This window comes from Lepidochelys kempii, chromosome 4 (genome assembly GCF_965140285.1).
Source record: "Lepidochelys kempii isolate rLepKem1 chromosome 4, rLepKem1.hap1, whole genome shotgun sequence".
In the NCBI taxonomy this organism is placed as follows: Eukaryota; Metazoa; Chordata; order Testudines; family Cheloniidae; genus Lepidochelys; species Lepidochelys kempii.
This window is the reverse complement of record NC_136383.1, coordinates 50,322,618-50,346,357: the sequence shown is the minus strand read 5'-3', so window position 1 is coordinate 50,346,357 and position 23,740 is coordinate 50,322,618. Positions and strand designations below refer to the sequence as shown.

The 23,740-nt window shown below is 44.9% G+C and overlaps 1 protein-coding gene and 1 long non-coding RNA gene across 3 annotated transcripts; one reads left to right on the top strand and one right to left on the bottom strand.

Annotated features, from left to right (window-relative positions):
* Positions 1 to 5,802: 5,802 nt before the first annotated feature.
* RAB33B (RAB33B, member RAS oncogene family) lies at positions 5,803 to 18,885 on the bottom strand. The gene is made up of 2 exons (XM_073341164.1): positions 18,386 to 18,885; positions 5,803 to 9,231 (listed from the first exon to the last, which is right to left on the bottom strand). Exons 1-2 carry the CDS (start codon positions 18,623 to 18,625, stop codon positions 8,788 to 8,790), a joined length of 684 nt encoding a protein of 227 aa, XP_073197265.1. The 5' UTR covers positions 18,626 to 18,885; the 3' UTR covers positions 5,803 to 8,787.
* Positions 18,055 to 23,139, top strand: LOC140910401 (uncharacterized). Of its 2 annotated transcripts, XR_012158571.2 has the most exons (3): positions 18,055 to 18,835; positions 20,734 to 20,997; positions 21,997 to 23,139. It is a non-coding gene; the product is annotated as an uncharacterized LOC140910401 (long non-coding RNA). The 2 variants fall into 2 exon arrangements; XR_012158570.2 differs by lacking the exon at positions 18,055 to 18,835 and having other exon boundaries at positions 20,628 to 20,997.
* The last annotated feature ends 601 nt before the right edge of the window (positions 23,140 to 23,740 follow it).

Sequence of the window (23,740 nt, the reverse complement as noted above, 5' to 3'; positions counted from 1 at the left end):
GCTGTGATTCTACACTGGAGAAGAGAGAGGTTTCCACCCACAAGCAAAAGACTATATAAGCCCCTGGCAACCCCTCCATTTTGTCTTCAGCTGTGTCAAGAGATAGCCTCTCCACCCTAAAGGATGCCTGAAAGAAACTGGAACAAAGGACAGTAACTACAGGGGTATGAGTGATTGCTGGACCCAGACTAGGAAGGCGTATAGGCTCTAAAAGAAGCTTATTGGAACATCTCTGAAGATGAGATTTACCGGCATTTAGTTTCTTACTGTATTAAGCTTAGACTTGCGTGTTTTATTTTATTTTATTTTGCTTGGTTCTGTCCGTTATTACTTTGAACCACTTAAACCCTACTTTTTATATTTAATAAAAATCACTTTTTACTTATTAATTAACCCAGAGCAAGCAATTAATTCCTGGGGGAGCAAATAGCTGTGCATATCTTGCTATCAGTGTTGTAGTGGGCGAACAATTTATGAGTTTACCCTGTATAAGCTTTATAAAGAGTAAAATGGATTTATTTGGGGTTTGGATCCCACTGGGAACTGGGTATCTGGGTGTTGGAGACAGGAGCACTTCTTAAGCTGTTTTCAGTTAAGCCTGCAGCTTTTTGGGGACGTGGTTCAGACCTTGGTCTGTATTTGTATTTGTACAGGCTAGCATGTCTGGCACAACCAGGCAAGGTACCGAAGTCCCAAGCTGCCAGGGAAAATGGGCTAAGAGGTAGTCCCAGCACATCAGGTGGCAGGTCCAAGGTGGTTTCTGTGACCCAATCCGCCAAAGAGACTGAGTCCCACAATGTCCCCGGGCTTCACCCACTCAGCTGACTTCCGAGGTGGAGGATCCTAGGTTTGCTCCAGAGTCTCCCTTGGCTGGGGAGACAGTGCTTCCTCCCAGGTGGCTGCCTTGGTGGGCAGGTTAGTGTTCTTTCCCCACATTTAGCGAGGTGGCTAGCTCCTGCCCCTCTACTGGTCAGGCCCAAACTGAGCTAGGCTCTTTCCTTTTTTCCCTCCCTCCAAGCCTGGCATTGGCTGCAGGTATAAAGGGATGGGCTAGCTGAGCCCACAGGTACAGCCCTGAAAATCTGTGGATAGCTGCAGATATCTGCAGACCATGTTTGCGGATTGTGGCTCGGATGTGGATACAAAATTTTGTAAGTTCTGCCCATAGGATCGCTTTTATCCCTGATGTGCTGGCTGGCTGTTGCTCGGCTTCAACACATACCCCACTTAGTAGACCTAGTAGATGGTTTCTACTGTTAAAGAGGACCCTCTGAACTGCTGCCAAACATCGGCCTTCCTCCTCCTCAAGCCTTTTACCATGCAGACCGTGAAGTGTAGGTTGCTCAGCAAAGGCTAAACAACCTGGCCAGGATGCTGAGTCATCAGGTTGGGAAGCGAGGAAGAGATCAGACAGACTGAGAAGGTTGGAGAACCAACACTGTCTTGGCCAAGCCAGTGTAAGAATGGCATGGTCTAACTTCAGTTTGAGGATAAGCTGAGAGATGAGTGGGCTAGGAGAAAGGCATACATCAGGTTCAGATGGAAGGCATCAGTTAGAGATCCTGGACTGAGTCCCCATCAGGAACAAAATTGACAGCACTTCTTCATGTCTTTCCTTGCAAATAGGGTGACTGACAGGATGCCCCATTCCCTAACAGAAACCTCATCACACTGCTATTTAGCGACCACTTGCAGTTGTTGCAGAATGTCCTACTGAGACGGTTGGCCAATTTGGTTTTGAGAGCTCAGTAAATGTGCGGTTGTGCGACTGTCATCCTCCTTCCTGAAGAAATGCCAAAACTTCATTGTTTCCTGACAAAGCTGGTTGGAGTGGGCGCCTCCCTGCTTATTCACATAATACATTGCAGTGGTGATGTCAGTGAGCATGAGAACCACTGCTCTCCCTGTCCGATCGCCCATGCATTGTAAATGGTTCAAAGTCACAATATGCCATTATGAAAAGATGCTTCCTGCTCTGACCACAAACCTTGGACCTTTAATGTCCCTATGTGTGCTCCCCAATCTACTGAGGAGGCATTGATGACCACAGTCTTGGTCGGTGGAGAATGGGCAAAGGGAATACCCTGGCACATATTGTTCTGTTTTACCCACCACTGTAGAGAGCCCACAGTCCAGTATCTCTGGAGGCAATTGGCTAAGCATGTCCAATGACTGGCAACTCTGGTGCTAGACCAACCATGACTGAAGATGGCAAATATGCAATTCTGCATGCTGAACCATGTAAATTTATGCAGCCATATGGCTCATTAACTTCAGGAATACATGGACCGTGCCCAAAGGATGACATTGAAGGTCCAGACAAAGGGGCTGAATTGACTGGAATTGTTCATGGAGTAGAAAGGCCCTCGAATTCATACACCTAGTAGGGTCCATAATGAACTGAATTTTTTGAGTTGGATTCAATGTCAGCTTTTTGTTCAAAATCAATGCCAGTTGATTCAAGAGGTCCAGTGTAAACTGGACATGACTGAGGACTTTTTCCTCAGATCTGCGTCTCACTAACCAATTGTATAGCCAATCGCCTCCTTCTGCAAAAGACTGCTAGCACCATCATGTATATGGTAAAGAAATATAGGTTGATGATAGACCAAAAGGGAAAAACCATGTACTGATAGTTTTGACCAGTGACAAAGAGGCTCAGGAACTTCCTGTGACCTGGGAAAATGATCATGTGGAAATAGGTGCTCTGAAGATCAAGCGCAGCAAATCAGTCATTGTGGTTCAATATGGGAATAGTCATAGTCAGGGTAACCACATGGAATGTCATATACTTGATATACTTGTTGAGACCGTGAATATGGAGGCTAGGTCTCATCCCTCCCTTGGACTTGGGGATCAGGCAGTATCAGGAGTAGACTCACCTTTCCATATGATGATGAGGAACCTCCTTTATAGCCCCTAGACCACACAGAATCTGCACCTGAATAGTATAACCTGATCCCAAAGTGATTAGAACCTATCTGTTCACTGTTATTGTTTCCCAAGCACTTGCAGAAACAAGATACCCTGTCCTGAAACTGAGGAGACAGAGATGAGACATTCACAACTGGAATGTTGCTCTGGATATGCCAGTCAAATAGGCTGCCTGCCTGACGGTGGAGGAGGATGGGGTGATTCTCTTCTGTGAGGCTATGTCCTTTTCTAGGGAAGTGTAGCTGCCTAGCAGGATAGGATGACTGACAGAAGTACTGCTGACAGCAAGATTGATGGTGGTGTTGTTCACCCATAAAATGACACCTCTTTGGGGCCTGGGTGTAAAAACCTCAAAAGTCACTTAGGAATTCTTATAAAAATGGCACCAAATGGTAAGTTCTCTGTGGTCTGTAGAACCTCCACCAGGAGCTTAGGACTGTGGAATATCCACTAACTTAGGGTGGTCTCTTGAACAAACTCAGCCTGCATACCCAAGGATGATGCCATTCATCTCAGGTGGTCATGAGAAGATATAAAGTCCTCTGGTATCAGAGATGAAGACTTGGGAACCATAGCATCATCTGGGGAAGAGGAAAGCAGAACCATCGGAATCTCTTATGGTAACACATCTGACGGCATCAAGGGTTCAGGTTGCAAGAAGTCAGAACGAGTCTCCTCAATCTATGGATGTGGCCCAGGTAGAGAGAGTACCAGAGAAACAGAGGATATAGCTCTGGACTGAGCAGATGATTGTGACCTTGTTGAACAAGGAACCTCACAGGGATTCCAAGGAGGCCATTGTGCAGAGGTAAGGCATCAGTGGCCAGTAGGAACTAGCCCAGGAAGCTTTTTGGCCCTACTGCAGGAATGGTACCGATCCCAATAATGAAGGTGATCTCGAAGAGGTCTTGATGAGATGATCATCAGGTATGATTACCTGAGATGTCTCCCTGTTTGATCCCAAGAACCCTTCCAAGCAATCCACCTAGAGTAGCTCCTTCGCTACCACTGGCCCTATTCCAACGGGTACTGCTAAACTAAGTTTTCCAGCTTCAGTGTGCTGGGTGCATGCATACCCAAGTAGAATACATGTCTGCAAACACTCAAAGAGTGAGGTTCTGCTTACCAGCTGTGCTTCTGACAGCCTGAAAGGTGCATAAGGGTTGCTGGGGACAGAGACGATTCCATGGGCCCCAGGTATGCCTCTACAGAGCAAGGAAGGTGGCCCTAGTGCTTTTGAAACTGATCCTTTATTTAATGGATTTTCAGAAATAGTGTTTTTATAAAACCCTTAGGTAAGCAAGGAGCCAGCGGTGGCATCTTGCAAGAGAGAGACAGGATATCTTTCACACTGCCCTTTAAGGACATACTTGGGGACAAAATGAAGTCATATGTGCACCACTAACAGAGTCAGTGGAAGCCTTGAGCACACTTTCCTAAGACCCTCCTCCCCTCCCCCAGCTCTACACTAGGAGGGAGCTGGAGAGGATGGCGGTAGTGGAGTGAAGGGAGGTATACTCTGGCTACAGTGCTTCTAGCTGTTGGAATGGAGCTGGCACCCCTAGCTCCAGAGGCAGCTTTAGGGACAAGCCCCCGCTGCACTCCAAAGCAGGCAGGAGAGGGAGTTTGCTCTCCACTAGCATCTCAGCAGCCCAACTGCCCATGCCAGTCTTCAGACAGCGCAGACTATGACTGGAGAAATCTAGTTCCACTCAAAAGTGCAGTCCCCTGCTCCATTCCTCCTGCAGCAGGAGTGAGGCCAGAAGTTGCACACCTCTCAGCATTATAACAACTAGTTCCATCCCCCAACCCTCTGGGCTATGTGTGTGAGAAACTAGTAGCTACAGTGTATTTTGAGGGGTTGGGGAGAGTGTGATGGAATACACCCCTGTATTCACACCCTACACGCTACTGGAGTAATCTTTGTACAAAGTGTGTCTTGCACTGGTCAGTATTGTCCTGATAAAAATATGTGTGGCAACATTGTATTGCGAAGTTATTAGATTCCCCTGTATGATGTTATTAACCTATGTTCCAAACCCCACAGGTTGAAGTCAGCAAACAGCTCTGTCCTCAACAAAAGAATGCATGCTTGCCTTAATTTGCATTTAAGCACTAAACAGAGTTATCAAGCAGGAAGAAAACAAATGAAGTTCAAACAGGTGGGGGGAGGGAGGAAGCGGCAGAGAACATCCTTCCACATCCACTCCCTGTCTCTTGGTTCTCAAGATAGAAATGCTTTTCAAAGAGGACTGAAACTATAAAAAGGAGGGGTAAACACCCCAAGACTTCTCCCCTCTCTACCCACCTATCACCTTCTCTGCATGAAGGATGACAAAAGAAACAGCCTTTTAACTCCGATGGAGGGGTTTGGCCTAGAGTTTGGTCAGTAAATTTGCTAGAAGCATGTGGTAAGAAACTGCTTCAATCTAATATTGTTTGTTAAGGCAGGCACTAGAAAGTATTTTATATTTTTTCTTGTAACCATTTGATTGTTATGCCTCATTACTTGTACTCAAAATCTCTCTCTTTGTAGTTAAACTTGTTTTATCTGATCCAGCCCGTTTAAGTTGAAGTGTCTAGGTAACTCCATTTAAGGTAATGAGCAGAATATTATTCACTTAAGGGAACAACAGACTGAGTGCACTAGCCGAGATTAGGGTAAATCCAGACATGTCTATTTCACGTAGTGAGAAAGTCACCCTGCAAGGGAGCAGGAAGTAGAAGCCCAAGCACTGAAAGTCTCTTTCACCAGGTTGCTGTCCAGATCAGTGAAGACTAGGGATTCCTTTTTATCTGGTTATATTGTTGATACCAACAAATAGTTTCATCATGTCCCCCATATAACACAAATGAAGACCAAGGACATTATTTACGACAAAGCCAGTTTATTAGGTTGCTGGGATTGTGCCAGTGTTTGTTTATAAAAACAGACAAAATATGATTTTATTTTGGTAGGATGAAAATACATACACAAAATGTTCAGTACCTTTGACATCCTTTCTGTGAGTAGAACATTACTCCAGGAAGCATACTGGATCCTGAATTAAAGACCACACTGTCTCTAGGGCAGGAAAATCAAAACATGTTTGGTACTGAAAAGACTAGATTACATAGCTAAACATTATTTCATGTGGTTACGATTCAGGGCCCTTATTTACAAATTGTAAGTAATTTGCTTAAATAAAACTTATGCTAGATTCCCAGCTGCTTATTACTGAGAGTTGAACATTTATATTGTGTCTACATGATTTACTACCTTACTCCAGTTCTCTTACTTTGGAATATTAAAAAATAAAAAAATAAGATTAGAAAGGTTGTTGAAATACTTTAATACTATACAAACACTTCAGATCGGTCCTTTGAAAGAGGATTAAGGACATGAGTGAAAAAATAAATCCTTCAGGAGGACTGTAAACCATATTTATTTGTAGTACTACAAAATACATTTAAGATCAATCCCTTCTTAAAAATCATTAAGGTCCCTAGTGTTAAAAAGCTCTTATTTCTAGAAGGACTGTAAATCAAATTCTATTTAGGGTTTGAAACAGATAAAACAGAGTTCCCTTTTTCAAGTATTGCATAAATAAAATGGTCACAGCTGTGGCATTACAAAAATAGTTTCTAAATGAAAAAAATCCTAAAAATCCTAATTCCAATATGATTAGGCCAAATAGATCTTTCTAAACCTAGAATAAAGCCAGTGGATTTTCTCTTTCACCAATGCTGTGTGTAATAGAATAATTACATCCTTTATTACTTTTCATAGTTTGGTTAATATAATTACCTTGTTTCAGTTATTTAGTTACTATAATATGACCATCAGGATAATAGTTGACAAAGCTCTAAAATGACCTTTGTGTTTAGTTTCCAGTCAGCATCCTACAATACACATATTGTAAGCAGAGTTCCTCATTTATAAGTCTTTTCTTTGAACACATAATAATCAAGCATACTATTGTTGTATCACTGCATATGAATGTTATATGCTGAATTAAGTTCTATGGCTTACATTCCCTTTTGATGTAACCATACAGTTATGTGCAATCCAGAATGCTTTCCAATATGAAACATGACCTTCAAACCAGCATACAAAAAACAACTGAAATGAAATGGTTGCAATACTTTCTCAATACCAAGTGAAGCAGAGGATTCTAAAAATCCAACCCAGTTCACCTTTCTTCTGCAAAAGAACTCTAAGGGGTTACCCAAGCAGGATTTAACCTGAAGATCTATTAAGGAAAATCTGTTTGGGGATGAACAAAATGACATGGTAGGTCTTCTCCATACTTAATTTACATGATTCAGTATTTAAGTATGTTTTCAAGGATTTCCAGTTTCTCTGTTCTTTAAAGAGAATATATCATTCTACTATAATAGTGGGCAAGTGGGAATGAATTGAACACTATTTGGAAGTTTATCGTGAAGTTCAATTATCCAGAACATCTGCCTTCACATTTTTCTGGCAGAGACCAGTTTACTACCATTAAAACATAGTGACCTTGACATTTTCAAAAGCTAAGGCACAGGTCTGAATGTGGCAACTGGGCATCGGAACTAGCACTTTTTCCAAAATACTTTAGTCCCTAAAACGCATAATAAGTTTCCTCTTCAAAATTGCGTTTTGTTTTTAAAATAATCTGAAAAAGTCAGTATTTGTTTCTCTCAACCTTACTAAAATTTTAGACTACTGGAGTACATTTATTTACCTTGGGATACACAATTCAGAGACAGCATTTGTTCTTAAATGATCCAAGTGAAGAAATTTGAATTAGGTTGGAAGATGTCATGAGAGTTATGGCTGTTGATATTAGCTTGCCACCAGACGTACAATACACCATAACATTATGCTATGTTGAGAGGGGAACATGCTTCAATGATGCCTCTAACTCTACAACTATTCAAGTGCTGTGTGGAGCTGAACTTTTTCACTGAAATCACAGAAGCAACATGAGCTCATGTGATGTTACTGCATAACAACATTCTCCAAACCCAATTCACTTTCTATGAGAGCAGTTTGATTGAGCTCTCCTCCCTGTTCTGCAGCATATGAGTCCTGACTCGAGATTAGAAACTTGGATCCTCCCTCAAATCCCATCCCTGTGCTTTAACCAAACTATCTTTCATAAGAAGGATGCCTGTGGGATAAAAATGTGTGAACTACAAAGAATTTATCAAGTTTTAGGGTTTAAATAAGTATCTGAGGGCAAGGACAATCTGTGGATTCTCCCACCTTTGCCATGTATGAATAGCCAGGATTTGAGGTGGAATGACAAACTACTGAGACCAATGGTGTTCCCCTACATTCACATTCTAGGTTGATCTTTATTGATGGCCTTCCTTTCATAGCACACATCTACAGCTATAGCTACTTTGAGATGCAGTGGAAACGTCTAAGTCTTCTGTGTCATTATCCCAGACACCCACAAAACCAACAATTCACAACACTCATCCGCTGCTAGCCAAAGATGTGAGTCCTTTGGCTACTCCAAAACTCTGGTATAATGCAGGAGGACCAACGAAATGCTAACCAAAAAAACAAACAAAAATAAATAAATTGGATTATTAACCATACCATCAGTGATGGAAATGCTCTCAAGCAGCAAGTAACTTAAGTGAACTTGCTGCATCAAAACTTCATTAGAAAGTCTATTTTTCTGTATATGTACAGTGAAGCTTCAGTAATTGAGATAGCACAAAGTGCAGAGATATGAGTGGGGCACATCTACACAAGAAAAAACACACATTAAAGTGCCAAAGGGATCATACATAATTGATACTAAAACCTGCCAAGATCATATTTTTAGAGTATTTGCAAACAAGACGAGGTGATAACTGCATGAATACTGTGATCTAACACCAGCAGGTCGTGGCAGGTTTTGGCTCAGGCTTTAAATGTATCTTATCGTTATCTGGGGGTTGACTAAGCATTAATGGCTTGTGGCTCTTCAACTTATGAGCCAGTGTCATAAATATGGCTTCCACATGGTCATTGTCATTGGGGTTTTTAGCAGAGGTTTCAAACAGTGGAATACTGTAAGTATCGGCAAACTTCTGGGCCAAGTCCGTAGGCACCTGAATAGCACTTCTTAGGTCACATTTATTTCCAACAAGAATCCGTGGTATATCACCGGCAAGCAAGTGCTGTTTGCATTCTTCTATCCATGATGGCAGACTATGAAAACTGGCAATGTTGGTCATGTCATACACAAACACAACAGCGTGTACATTCCTATAATAATGCTGCACCATGCTCTTTCTGAAGCGTTCCTGTCCTGCTGTATCCCACAGCTGGATCTAAAAGGGCAAAAAGGAACAGAGAAAACAAAAGCAGAACTGATTTCAATTCATGCTAGACAACAACATAAATCATTCTGAACTATGAAAACCACATAGATCATCTCTGTATTAGTCATATTGGGAAGTTTAGTTCTTGAAGAAAATTCTATGGCTATTCACCATAGTTTTTGAAGGTTCCAAAATATTATATAAATACTGTTTTCAGAGCCACCTATTCATAATCAAAGATATGAAAAAATTAGTGTTGTGTTTTGCTTGATCACCACTACAGATTTCTGTAAGAGTTTACGGACACTGATATTTTGTAAAATCTTACACCAAAGGATATTGAAATCTGCAGTAATAAAAGACTTTTTTTTGAAGTAGCAACAAATAGACATCTCTTAGCACACTCATTTTGCTGAAGAGGGTTTCTTCAGCACTGATAGTACTGAGCTGGTCAGAGGATAGAGCTCTGCACCAGACATGCTTCCACACCTACAGCCTTTTCAGTAATTGAATAAGGAAACATTTTCAAGGTATAGACTTCAGGAGATTTGGGGGTTTCAAAGTTCGGCACACAAGGCCAAGTTATTCACAATGGCAGATAATTGTATAGCTTGACGAGTTAACTGTAAATGTGTCACTCCCCCCCCCTTTTTTTTTTTAAAATACATTTGTCAGTAGTGTACATAAACAAAAGAAAGCAGAGAAACGGAACTCTGGAACAAATTCCCACCATGTCTATCTACACTGAAAGTGGACTTCCTCTGTGCTCTATAATTAAATTTTGGTCAACATCAGGAGATCAAATTGGACTAATATTTTTTCTTCCTTTAACTTCTCAGAAATTCCTCTGGAAAAACTACTTCTTCCAGCAGAAAAACAGATTTTCTATTTTTAACCTTGTTTGTTTACTTTGTCCACTTGACAATACTTTTGTAAGCTGTGTTTGTTTGCAGACGTTTTTCACACAGCAATAAGGGAAAGTAACAATTTCAAAATAGGGAGATGTAATCGGAAACCCTAAGATTTGGCAGGGTGATTAAGGTGCAGCTGTAGTACTGGAAACTAATTTTTTTTTTAAATTGACTAGGTTTTATACGTGCATCCCTTAAAGTGTCTTTAGTTTACACAGCATTTCTTTATAAAAACACCTATAAAATGCCTTTTACAACCAAGAGTTTGGTTGTGCAGGAAGTAGGACACTTAAGAGGTCAATGGCACTTGACTTTCAGACTCTCTACAAAGCTATGAGGTGCACTATGTGGAATAATAATATCTTATGCTGTTGCTAATAAAAGATGTCCAGTTTAAATTTACTATTTAATGTTACTTATAAATAAAACTTTGCTTTAGCTATGGGAACATACAGCTTTGGGCGACTGGACTGAGCATAATGAGAGATCACTTGATATCTGTCACATTTTATGATGTTACTTCAGTGTTTCTCTTAACTGCTTTCCTGATATATGCACAGTATTCTTGGAAAGGAGCCTATTATTGCAATTAGCACCTGAATTAAACGCAAGAAAGCTATTTTTAAAATTATTTCACTTTCCTTCTCGCTCCAACTATGATAATGATTTGCAATTAAGAGTCAGAGAAAAGAACATGGGGCCCTGCAGATTCAAGAATCCTCTTCTGAAAGGAACTGGATGAATCATGAGATTAGGCTATCAGCTTTACACCTCTAATATACTAGTTTAAAACTAAACCAGTGTGACCAAGTGGTGACCAAGAAGTTGTGTGGGAGGTCTATTCAGAGGGCCACAAGTTGGCATGTTAAGTCCATTTCCTAAAGAAAAAATACCAGCACCATTATAGGCAGATAAGGTTGCCCAACACTTTCCATTAAGAGACCCTGTTTATAGCTACTTATAACTTAGCCAAATTTTAGCTAATAGGGCTGAAATTTTCCATGCCAAGTTGCTCAGGCTGAACTTTTTGAAAAGTTTCAACTTAAACTGTTCAAGCTGTTTCTGAGAAAGATTACTGAAAAATATTTTGTCCATGTTACAAAATAAAAATCTTACAACTGTTCCATTGAGAAGCTCTAGTACAGAGGTGGGCAAACTATGGTCCGCGGGACCATCCGGCCTGGCCCTTGAGCTCTTGGCCAGGGAGGCTTGACCCTGGCCCCTCCCCTGCTGTCCTCTCTACCCTGCAGCCTCAGCTCAGCTCGCTGTGCGGTCAGCACTCTGGGTGGCAGGGCTGCAAGCTCCTGCCAGGCAGCGCAGCTGTGAGAGCTGCTGGCCTGCCCCGGTGATCTAGACTGTGCGTTGGCATGGCTGGCTCCAGCCATGCCGAAGCGGCTGCCAGTTCTGGTGCTCTGAGCGGCATGGTAAGGGGGTGGGGTGGATAAGGGGCAGGGAGTCCCAGGGGGCGGTTGGCTAGGCTTGGGAGTCCCAGGGGGCCTATCTGGGGGTGGGGTGTGGCTAGGGGTCGGGGAAATCAGGGGACAGCGGGCATTGGATGGGAGGGGGTCCCGGGGGGGGGGGCAGGGGGTCCCGGGAGGGAGCGGTCAGGGGACAAGGAGCGGGGGGGAGGAGGGGAAAGAGGGGTTGGATGGGTCATGGGTTCTGAGGGGGCAGCCAGGGGGCAGGGGCCAGGCTGTTTGGGGAGGCACAGCCTTCCCTACCCAGCCCTCCATACAGTTTTGGAACCCCAATGTGACCCTCGGGCCAAAATGTTTGTCCACCCCTGCCCTAGTACCTCCATGCTTTGGAACAGAGACTTGAAGTTTGGAGGAAGGTGGGGGAAGGGCTCCCCCTGGCATCAGAGATGTGCATTTTGCCATTTCTGGAAATTCACCCAAAATTGGCCAAGTTATAAACCTCCAAAAAATTCCAAGCAGCACATGCTCAGCAGAGATTAGTAAGAGCTTTGCTGCTCAATTCTTCCAAGAGTCTACCTGCTCTGAGCATGCTCCATCCCCACCCTGCTTCTACGTGCTGAACAGACTGACTGCGCACCATGCCCACAGTGCAACTGAGAACATTCCCCTGGGCTACAGGGGCTGAATAGGACTGCCCCTGCAACTACTTCTCCCCACTTCCGAGTCCATTGTGGTAAGCAGGCACCAGGAGCAGCAGACTCCTTGCTGTCAATTCTCCTCTAGCTGGTATCAAGGGGTAAGGAGGCTGCACTGCTCTTGCCAGAGCTATATCTGTTTTGTGACTAAATATAAATTGGATACCTAACTGAGGCACCTAAATAATTTTTTTTTCACCACAATTAAAGGACTTCAGGCTGGCATCTTTCTCTAACACAAAGTTCACTAAATAACAGACCAGGGGGAGGATTTTCAGCTGAAGTAAATGGAGTTATGACAATCCACACCAGCTGAGGACCCACCCTGTTCTCTCTTACCCTTCATTTTTCCCAGAGGCTGGCTCAAAGGAAGCTATTTTTACTCGATATTTCTCATCTTTCCTGGGATCTGATTCTAGAGATTTAGAAAGAAAGCCTGAAAAGCCAAGAGATTTAGGGAGGGTTTTCTTCAACTCAGAATAAGGGCAGATAAAATAGGTAGCTCCTATGCAGGGACAGTGTGCGGCTGAGGAGTTACAGAACAACCTTATGATACACGATCTGAATACTAGATTTTAAAATTGACTTATTTACTTGGGCAGCTGCAGAACTTAGAGAAACTCTGCCCCAAAAAGTGGAGATTATAAAAACTACACTAAGTGATAATAAAGTGACAGTGAAGATTTGCAGCAAAGATGAGACCCAGAGCATTACTACTATTTGCTGATGCATTAGAAGAGGGGAAAAAAAGTTTTATGAGAAGCTGCAATTTAAGAACAGTTTGTTTACTTGCAGCTATTCAGACTGTGGACCTGAAATCTATGATTTTACCATTATTTTTAAATATATATTCTTGATATGTTAGCTCATGAAGCCGATAAGTGGCTTTCTGTCGCTCTCTAGTGCTGCACAAAGTTTTTCACTTTTTATATATGCATTTCTTCTGTTAGCCAGCCAACTCTTACGGACACCCCAGTATTTATCTGAGATTCTGCAGACTATACTCAAAGTGCTTTTTGTACTTTCCCCCTCCCTGGCTCCTCACAAACACAACACAGATGATTAAACACACTTTGAAAAATGCATATTGATAGACTGACATTGAGACTATGATTCAATCATTATTTAAATAAACCGTCCATCAAGGGGTTGCATTTTTGTTTAAAGTATAATGCAGCCAAGACCCCGTTGGGACATTAGATTTGAGGCAAAAACAACAACATGATTCAACTACTGAAGCTGAGGGATAGGTATTTAAACAATATGTTGACTTAACACCTTCCCCTCAAGCTAAACTAAAGAGACTTGGGGTTGAATTAGATGGGATGAGCATTCTTAAAAAAGGCTTCTTCACCATGAACAATCTGTATGCACCGTTTACGCCAATTTAAAAATATAAATGGCCTTTTGATTAAGATAATTCATATATTTCTCTGCACCTCATTTTGCTTTGCAAATCAGTGAGGCGCTCTAAGGCATGGGATATGCTTTATGGGATTTCCTCCTTTTTATTTTATTTGTGTCATTATTTACCTCAATTAAATAAAAAGAGTTAAGACAATGGGTTTCTAGAGCTCAAATCAAACAGATAAGAAGTTAAAATTGAGAAGATCCTCATTTTCTGAGATAGCTTTAGTGCGTATATCACATCTAAGCACTGCTGCTTCAAAAAGATCTAAAAGTCATTAGTCTACAATACAAATGTAACATGAACACTGGCTGCCCCTGTATTTTTTTTAAATTCCCAGGTAACAAAACCCTGCAGAAAAGAATTGTGCCTGTGTTACTTACTACCAATGACACAGCATTTCCACAGCTGCAAGGGAAGTGCTCTGTGCATGAGTAGCCAGCAAAAGACCAACCATCCAGCTACCTGGAGGAGCGGAGAACAGCAGCAGAGAAGAAGGGGAGACTAATATGTAATAAACCCTTCCAGAGTAACAAGGTAAGAATTCTATTCTTAGCAGCTCCTCCAGGGCCCAGCAAGAACAGCAGCCATGCCTAGTCTAGGAGAGCGCTGCAAAGCACTCCTGCTGCGGACACAGCTTATACCAGTAAAGCTGTCCTGTTACCAGCATAGCCTACTTCCCCCCAGTGAAACAAGCTAGAATGGTAAAAGCACAGTTTTGCTGGTACAACTGTGTCTGCACTAGATGCTTTTGTTAGCACAGCTACTGTCAGTCAGATCTCACCTTTTCACACCAGGGACCAACCTGCTGGCATGACTTTAAATCTGTAGTGTAGACATGGCCCAAGAGCGATTAGGCTCACCAGTTTCCTTCTCTGATCCTCCAGCAGGCATTGCTTGAGAGGTGTTACCACCATATACAAGAAAATAAGTGGGCAGGAGCCAGAAAACAGAGAAACGGGTTGAGGTTAGGTAATTAAAAAAAAAAAAGAAAGAAAGAAAGAAAAAAGAGGAAAGAAATATAAGAAGTTGGGGTCCTATGGATGTGCACAGTATGATTGCACATGGCACCCTTCCTGCATGTGGCAATCCCTTATCAGCCAGAACACTGGGACTCATGACAAGTGGAAAAGACTTAATTAGAGCAGATCATCAAATAGCTTTATGGGAATGGAATGAACGGAAGGAGTCTCCTGATGAAGAAGGTGGAGGACTGAAGGAACTGGTGTCCCCTGTAGGTAGCCTCCTCTAAAATATATATACGATAATATTATGGCCCTAAGACCTACTAGAAGTATCTCAGAATTGAGGACCAGGCTGGATCCCCCACATTTCCTCAGCACCTACAAATACCTTATCAACAGTAAACACATCCACAACTTACATGGTGCTGGGGGGGGGGAGGTAGATAACCCTTTAGAGGCCACCTCATGACAAGAGATGGATATCAAGAGGCCAGAGAACACTGTATCCAGTTTCTCAGCTTAGGGAAGAAAAATGTACAGTCTCAGAATAAAGAAGAGCTAAAGGAAAGAATTCAGCAGTTCCCATAAAAAAGGAAGGGACCAAAGCAGAATAGTGCAGGTCAGGGGTCGGCAACCTTTTAGAAGTGGTGTGCCGAGTCTTCATTTAAATTAAAGTGAATAAGGTTTCGCATGCCAATAATACATTTTAACGTTTTTTAGAAGCTCTCTCTCTATAAGTCTATATATTATATAACTAAACTATTGTCATAGGTAAACAAGGTTTTCAAAATGTTTAAGAAGCTTAAAGTTAAATTAAAATGCTGATTTTACGCTGCCGGCCTGCTCAGCCCGCTGCCAGCATGGGGTTCTGTTCACCTAGGCTGGCAACAGGCTGAGCAGGGCCTGCGGCCGGGACCCTGGCAGGCAAAGGGCCGGCAGCCAGAATCCCAGACCGGCAGCGGGCTCAGTGGGGCCAGCGGCCAAGACCCTACACTGGTAGTGGGCTGAGCGTCTCAGCCCGCTGCCAGTCTGGGGTTCCGTCCGCCGACTCCCACCAGCCAGGGTCCCGGCTGCTGGCTTGGGGTCCCGGACCTGCCCACACAGAGTAAGTACCTACCTTCTCCCTGGTTCTAGCCATTCTCTTCCTCTCTCTGCACTGAGATGAGAGTGGGAGTGCGCTGAGAACAGGGCTGAGGATGAAGGAGCAGGCTGGAGGTTGGGGTGCAGGGTCTGGCCAGGAGCTAGAATGAGGGAGGGGGCTCAGGGTTGGGGCAGGAGGTTTAGGTGTGGAGTGCTTACCTGGGTAGCTCCCATTTGGTGGAAGAGGTACAGGTGGGAATGTGTGTGTGTGGCAGGTGGGGGTGCAGGAGCTCCTGTTTGGTGCTCAGGTTGGGGGTGGGGATGTGGGGAGTGCAAGAGTCAAGGCATGGGGTGTGGGGGTGCAGGAGTCAGGGCAGGGGGGCTGGGTATGTGTGGTGGGTGCTGGAGTCAGGGCTGGGATTGTGGGGGGGTGCAGGGGTCAGGGCAGAGGGCTGGGAGGTGTGGGGGGTTCAGGGTTGGGCACGGGGCTGGGCCTCTGTGAGGAGGGTTCAGGGCAGAGGGCTGGAGGTGTGGGCTGGGGTCGTGGGGGTGCTGGAGGGGATATGCCAATTCCACTCCCTTGCCGAAGGTCCCGGAGCAGAGAGCATGCTGCACCTCCCTCTCCACCTCCGTCAGCCGATTGGCCGCAGGGAGGGAGAGGAGGAGGGGCAGGAACCCAGCAAGCTGGGAGAAGAGGCAGGGGAAGGGGGAGAAGACCGGGCCAAGCCAGATTTTTAATGGCATGCTGCTGTTTGCTGGGGGCTCGTGTGCCTTAGGTTGCAGACCCCTGGTGTTGGTAAACAGAAGGATCTGTTACTACAGAAGAGAAAATGGTAGGAAAATAAAAAATAGAACATGAAGTGAAGAGAAAATCCTCAGAAGGGAAAAGACACACACAACCAGAGAGAACAGAAAGACTTGGAGACTTCCCAGGTGTTTTTTTAAATCAGAAGCCATGTAAACAAATGCACGTAAGTACAGAGCATAAACATCAGCTACATATTAACGGATAAAGGGTTTACTGTCCTTTAATTCAATGGAGCAATCCCAAGGGTATGGTTTTTTTCCCTCCACAAAACATTAAGATCAACTCCTATATCCAAACAACAATATGTTTGTTTGTTTGTTTTTAACACAAACTTATCATCAGAGCTTGAAATTAACTCTCGCCTTTCAGTGCCTCATTGTGCCTACCTATTAGATAAATTTAGTATATTTCAGTTCCTTTGCTTTTAGGAATTTGAGGGCCTAGGTTCACCCTTGAGTCAAATTTCACCCTAAATTTAGGTTTGTAAGAATAATCTTTAAACAAAATTTAAGATTCAGAAGTGAGAGAGATGTGATCTAGCTATCCAACCTGCCACATTCCAAAGCTCAATTTCCCTCCTTCCTGCCCCTAGCAGTGTGACAATCTGAATGAAGTACATCTGTCATTGAAGAACATTACATTCTTTGATTGTTAAAAACTGACACTGAACACCTTGAGCTAACATGTAAAATATCCACATTAGCTCACACCTCTCCACTGTCTTGTTATTAGATACATCTCTTATTTTGATATAGAATATTTGTAGAGTTCTCACTTCTGTTAAGTTGTTTGTATCAGAAATGATAAATCTTGAAACTGACACTAGAGATAAAGTGTCCCAGTAAACAGAATCTTGCTTTCTCCCTCTCCCTCCTGCACATCACCTTTGGGATTTATGTTTGCATTACAAAAAAAGCTTAATTTGGGAAACATTTCAGACCACTGCCAGAATAACTTGACAGCCAAAGGCCCAAATGCACATTCCAGAACAGTGGCACGCACCCATATGGCGTGAATGTTTGCACTTTACAAGGAAGATTGGTGGTGCTACACTGAAACATGGCTTCACTGTTAATATGCATCTAAAGCAAAGTCACAGTAAACACTGACATCTCTCAGTAGATGAGTTTGGAAATCAAGACACTTTTTAAAGGGCTAGTCTTGTCCTTTTTAACACCAGTCAGAGGCCAAGCTAAGGGGTTATCAGTTTAGTTACACCAATGCACGTTTCTCACAAGGAATTGTGCACAAAGCTGTGAAGCAGGTGTGGCTATACCACAATGGTTGGACTTCTAGAATATGGTCCCCTGATGCTTTGCTATGGAAACAAAAAAGGAGTACTTGTGGCATCTTAGAGACTAACCAATTTATTTGAGCATAAGTTTTCGTGAGCTACAGCTCACTTCAACGGATGCATCAAGTACTCCTTTTCTTTTTGCAAATACAGACTGACATGGCTGTTACTCTGAAACCTGCTATGGAAATGTAACCTGAAGGGACTACAGATCCCAGCATGCAAGAGTCGAGCTTTAACTAGGCGGCACGACAGCCCCGTATGATGGGCTCCCTAACCTGCTCAGCCTGCCTCTTTGCACCGAGGGGTGGCAGCTCCTATTTACCCTATCAGGCAATCAGCCCGACGGCAATAGGAGCCCCAGGGCAGCCGCATTCTCACCCGCCGGCGCCGACATCCCCGCGGGCCGCACGGGGGGCCGGCCGGCCCTGAAGCCCCCACGCCAGAAGGGAGCCGCTGCCGCCGGGATGTCAGGGCCGGAGGGGGAGCGGGCGGGGAGGTCCCGGGTGTTCGTGCAGCGCCGAGCACAGCAGGGCCGCTCCCCCCGCGGCGTCCGGGAGCGCAGGGCCGGGGCCCGGCGGTACCTTGATGCGCTCCCCGTCGATGGTGACGGCGCGCTCGCGGAAGTCCACGCCGATGGTGGCCTCCGTGCGCCCCGGGAAGCGGCCCGCGCAGAAGCGGTAGGTCAGGCACGTTTTGCCCACGTTCGAGTCCCCGATCACAATGATCTTGAAGATGCGGGAGCGCGCAGGGGGCAGCCCCCCAGGGCCCGCGCCGGAGTAGCTCAGCTCCAGCGAGGACTCCAGATCGGCCGCCGCCTCCATCCTCCTCCCGGACGGAACGGTTGGGGACGGAGCCACCTCGCTGGCTGGCGCGCGCGCGCCCACCCGTTAGCCTCAGCGCGGCTCCTCACTGGCGCGCGGCTCCTCACTGGCGCGCGCTCATTGCAGCAGCAGCAGCCGCTCAACCGTCCGCACCTCGCTGCCGCGGCAGGCCAAGGATCGGAGTAACAACGCCCGCGCCCGCCACGTACGGTAATTTGTGCCACTCCCTCCGAGGGCAGGTCAAGCCTCTGAGTGGCGGGCACTAGGAGACTTCCCGCGAGAACCTCCCTCGGTGGCCGCAGCACCGTTGTATTAGAAATATCGCGAGAAGTGGGATTAAGAGCGGGGCGCTGCCGGCCCCTTCTTCAAGAGTGGGCAGGGTAGGGCGGCGTTGGGAGCTTGAATGTAACGGGGCAGACGAGGCCCACGCAGGCCGCGTCCTCCCCGTCCCCCCCGCCGGCGCCGCCCGTCGCCCGTCGCCCGGTTGCACCTCCTCTCGCCCCTCCCCTTGCCCTCGCCTGCTGGGCGGTCGCGTGGCTTGGGTCGCCTCGGGCCAGCGCGAGCCAGGCCGCGCGCTCTGCCCCCTGGAATAATGCCCCGAGTCGCCAGCTGCGGCTGATCCTGACGGTTACTAAATCACGAACGGAAAACCGCCAGGGCCGTTGGGTTGCCAGCCCCCCAGGATTGCCCTGGCATCTCCAGGAATTATATGTTGAAACCTCCAGGAATACAGCCAACCGAAGTTGGCAACCGCAGCCTCCCCCTCCCCCCATGTGCCACATCGGGGCTCCCATGCAAAGCGGGGCCGAGGAGGTGGGTAGAGCATGAGGTTGTGAAAGTTACCTTCCCCCCTTAAAAATGACAGTATTTTTTTAATATTACATGTCACTGATAATGGCAAGGTAACTTTGAAACATTTCCCCCTGCCTTTGACTACTTTTCATCTGTAATCTGCCCACAGTTTTTTTTTTATAGCTGAAATGATAGCTTTTGTAAAAAATAACATACTCAGAAATTATACATATTCACAGTCACTTTGAAATAATCTCTGCCCCTTTTTAGTCCAGCCTTTAAGAGTTTGCTCTAAGGCCTGATCTACACTACAACGTTAGGCCAACACAAGCTGCCTTGCGTCAACCTAGTTGTGCACTTAAATTTGTCTCCCACCAGTGTAAGTGCCCCGTTACGCCAACATACTACACCACCTCTCCAAGCAGTGGGGAACCAAAGTTTATGAGGTCGACACATCTTGCTTGTAGAGACTGTGTTACCTATGGAGCCTAGCAGTCCTCCAGCAACTCTCCCACAATGCCTTACACTGACCACTCTGGTCACCATTGTGAACTTCACTTGTTAGACCCGCAATAGAGGTCTCCCTATGGGATGGGGAGCAGGCAGATACCGGACAGAGTGTTGGTATATAATACGCTAAATGCTCTTTATTGATTACAAAACAAACCTTATTCACTCCACATTCATACACCAAACATACTATACCAGAGTCCAAAGGTCAGAATGGTCCCGATGGCCAGTTGAGATTCCTTCCATCCATAAGATCATAAAATGCCAGGAGCTGGCAAAAACCACATCTATATCCACACGGGATAAACTACTCTTATTTGCGGAAGTCATTGGCAATATTTTATAGTCCATTCCATCACGTCATCTGTTCTTTGCCTTTGTTTACTAGGCCTTCTACCCACACAATTCCATAGAGACAATCCTGGGCAGGCTGCCATGATCCAAGTCGTGCCATTTCTTCCAATTCTTATACAATTTTATATCAATCCAGCTGGTGTCGTTTCCTTTTCTGCTGATTCTCTGTATTTTTCTCAAAACATAACAAGATTGTTTTTGCACAGATAGTTCTAATAGTTCTTGACCTTAAGTTCTTACTTTGGTTGCCAACTTGCAATGCATGTATTCATGTCAAGCATGCTTCATTCATACCAGGCCTCAGTGACCTATAACATATTGCATGGATATGTGAATCACAATGTATATATCTATATATCCCGACACACTGTCCCAGGGTCATGTAGACCAGAAGGTCACTCTCCCCTTTAAAGCCCTACACATTTTTGAAATTCCTTTTCCTGATTTCCCAGTTTGGTGACCACACATAGCAGTTCTCCATTGTTTAGTGCAACTGCCTGGCTAACCATGCCAGCTGCATGCTCCAAATGCACTCTGGCTTGGAATAGACAAGAGATATTGGATCCCCTGGGTCTGTGGGGAGAAGAGGCTGTGGAGGCACAGCTCTGAACCCACTGTACAAATGTCAACAACTACAAGCAGATTGCAAGGAGGATGCAGGAGAAGAGTTACAACTGGGACCTGCAACAGTGCCATGTGAAAGCCAAGGAGCTGTGGTAAGCATACCCTAAGGCCAAAGAGGCCAACAATCAATCTGGTGCTGAGCCACAGAGCTGCTGCTTTTACAATGAGCTGCATGCCATATTTGGTGGAGACCTCACTACAACCCCACATACCACAAGCAATACCTCTGAGGAGCCCAAATCACAGGCCCCCGGCATGAACAGAGTGCAGGAGGAGGTGGATCAGGGAAAGGTGACCGAGGGAGCCAGCTGCGCAGTAAGCCAGGAACTGTTTTTGACTCCAACACAGTCCAGTCAGTCAAGCACAGGGTTAGGGGAAGAAGCCTCCGGTAAGTGTATACATAAATTTTCCTTTAGAGGAATGCCCCGCTTCCAAAGCAGCAGGACACAGGGTTTGACTTTTAATTAATTTACTTGTACTGTAAGAGATAGTGGTACAACCAAGAGAGGTAGAGTTGCTATCTGCTTTTCAGTCCCCTCTAGAATTAGACAGAGGGGCCATGCAGAGCAGTTTGGGTTTGTATATAGGGATGTCCCTTGAATCCTCCTGAGAGATTGCGATGAAAGGTGTGTGGGGATGGCAGCCTTATTTCTTCCTCCATGCTAGGACACTTTCCCACGTCAGTCAGCGTTAATTTCAGCAGGCACTATTGTAGTACGCCGATTAGCAGCATACGGGCCTGTGCAGCTTCAGGATGCCAGCAGCAGCAGTGCTCTCTGTGCCTTTGTTACCCTCAGGGGTGAGATATCAACTAAAATCACCATGCTCTGTGGATAATGATGCCAATATTCGGTGCCACTGCCCTGTGCTACTAGTTTCATTCAACCCAGCCATTCCCTTCTTATTTGCCTAACCCCTGCTGCGCCATACTCACCATGACTTGCCCAGTGCACAAGCGTTCCCAAGCAGAATTGACAAGGAGAACGTAGTACTTAAAACACTAGGAGAGCAACAGGAGTGAGTTCTGCATTCTAAGTTTCGCTTTACATATTGAATATATTGACAGTGGTACCTCTGTGTTTTATCTGCAGCTGCAGCCATTGTGGCCTTGAGGGTCTCCCCGTCTGCACCTGCAGAATGCCCAATCCAGATAAGGCGGAGAAAGAAGAGGACTCAGGAAGATGAAGGTTTCTAACCATCAGAGGAGTGAAGTTTTGGAATAGCCTTCCAAGGGAAGCAGTGGGGGCAAAAGACCTATCTGGCTTTAAGATTAAACTTGATACGTTTATGGAGGAGATGGTATGATGGGATAACATGATTTTGGTAATTAATTGATCTTTAAATATTCATGGTAAATAGGCCCAATGGCCTGTGATGGGATGTTAGATGAGGTGGGATCTGAGTTACTACAGAAAATTCTTTCCTGGGTATCTGGCTGGTGAATCTTGCCCACATGCTCAGGGTTTAGCTGATCGCCATATTTGGGGTCGGGAAGGAATTTTCCTCCAGGGCAGATTGGAAGAGGTCGTGGAGGTTTTTCGCCTTCCTCTGTAGCATGGGGCACGGGTCACTTGCTGGAGGATTCTCTGCTCTTTGAAGTCTTTAAACCACGATTTGAGGACTTCAGTAGCTCAGACATAGGTGAGAGGTTTTTCGCAGGAGTGGGTGGGTGAGATTCTGTGGCCTGCGTTGTGCAGGAGGTAGGACTAGATGATCATAATGGTCCCTTTTGACCTTAGTATCTATGAATCTATGACATGTCCAGTGAGATCCTATGAGCCAGTGCTGCATTGGACTGTGAGCACAGCGCCTGGAGGATGAACATTGAGGACAGCCTGGAAAAGGAAAGAGTAGAGAGGAGAAAGGTGCAGGAAAAGGAGAGGGAGATGCACCTGGACATAATGGGGCTTCTCAGGCAGCAAACACAGATACTGCCGATTCTGGTGAAACTGCAAATTCAACAATACTGGGCTTGCCTCCCTCTGCAGCCCATTGAAAACTTAATTTTGGGACCTCCCTGTACCACCACCAATGTTCCAAGTGGCATCAGGGGCCACTGCACTACCCCCCACTCCACTTCGTGGGACAGTAAAGACAATCACAGCTTCACATACACTGATTTGTGAAAGCCATCGTCGGTGAAGATGTAGCTGAAATGGACGTGAACGTTCTTTCCTCTTCATACAGTCTGTTCTCTTGATTTATTAAGTTTTAAATATATTTGTTTTAAAATGTCATGGTTTCTTTTTTTCTGCACTGAATTCTGTTGCAAAAAACCTGTCTATTATATTAACTCATCTTTATTAGTTTGCAACATCCGCTACTGTGTGCTTAGCAGGTCTGAAAACAACCAATTACTTGTTACTGACAGTGTGACACAACTCATAGGGTAAGCCACAAACAAAATTAATAGATGTATTGACAATGTTATATTCCTATTTGCTCAATAATCATCATACAATTCCTAACAGGCCACAAAAGAGCAGGGCCAGTTAGAACACAGTACAACAAAATGCGTTACTGTGGCTCACTGTTAAAATGATCTTTTAAAGTCTGCCTGAGACATCTAGCTCCAAGTTGAAATCTTCTACTAGACCTTATATCTATATTCAAACGCAGCAGACAACCACTCCACCTCCACCCTGCACCCCAGCAGAAAGGTTTCCCACTTTGCTTAACCTATATTATGCCGAAACACAGCAGGCAGCTATAAGCATTGGCATATTTTTCTCACCAAGATTCAATCTTGTGAGTAAACAATGCCACTGTCCTTTCAATTGACGAAAAGCACATTCAACTGTCATTCTGCACTTGCTGAGCTGGTAGTTGAATTGT

Excerpts from the sequence above, each read along its gene's own strand:
- RAB33B (XM_073341164.1), bottom strand. The coding sequence starts at position 18,625 with ATGGAGGCGGCGGCCGATCTGGAGTCCTCGCTGGAGCTGAGCTACTCC. Across the intron at positions 9,232-18,385 it reads TCGACGGGGAGCGCATCAAG|ATCCAGCTGTGGGATACAGC; the intron begins GTACCGCCGGGC and ends TTGCCCTTTTAG.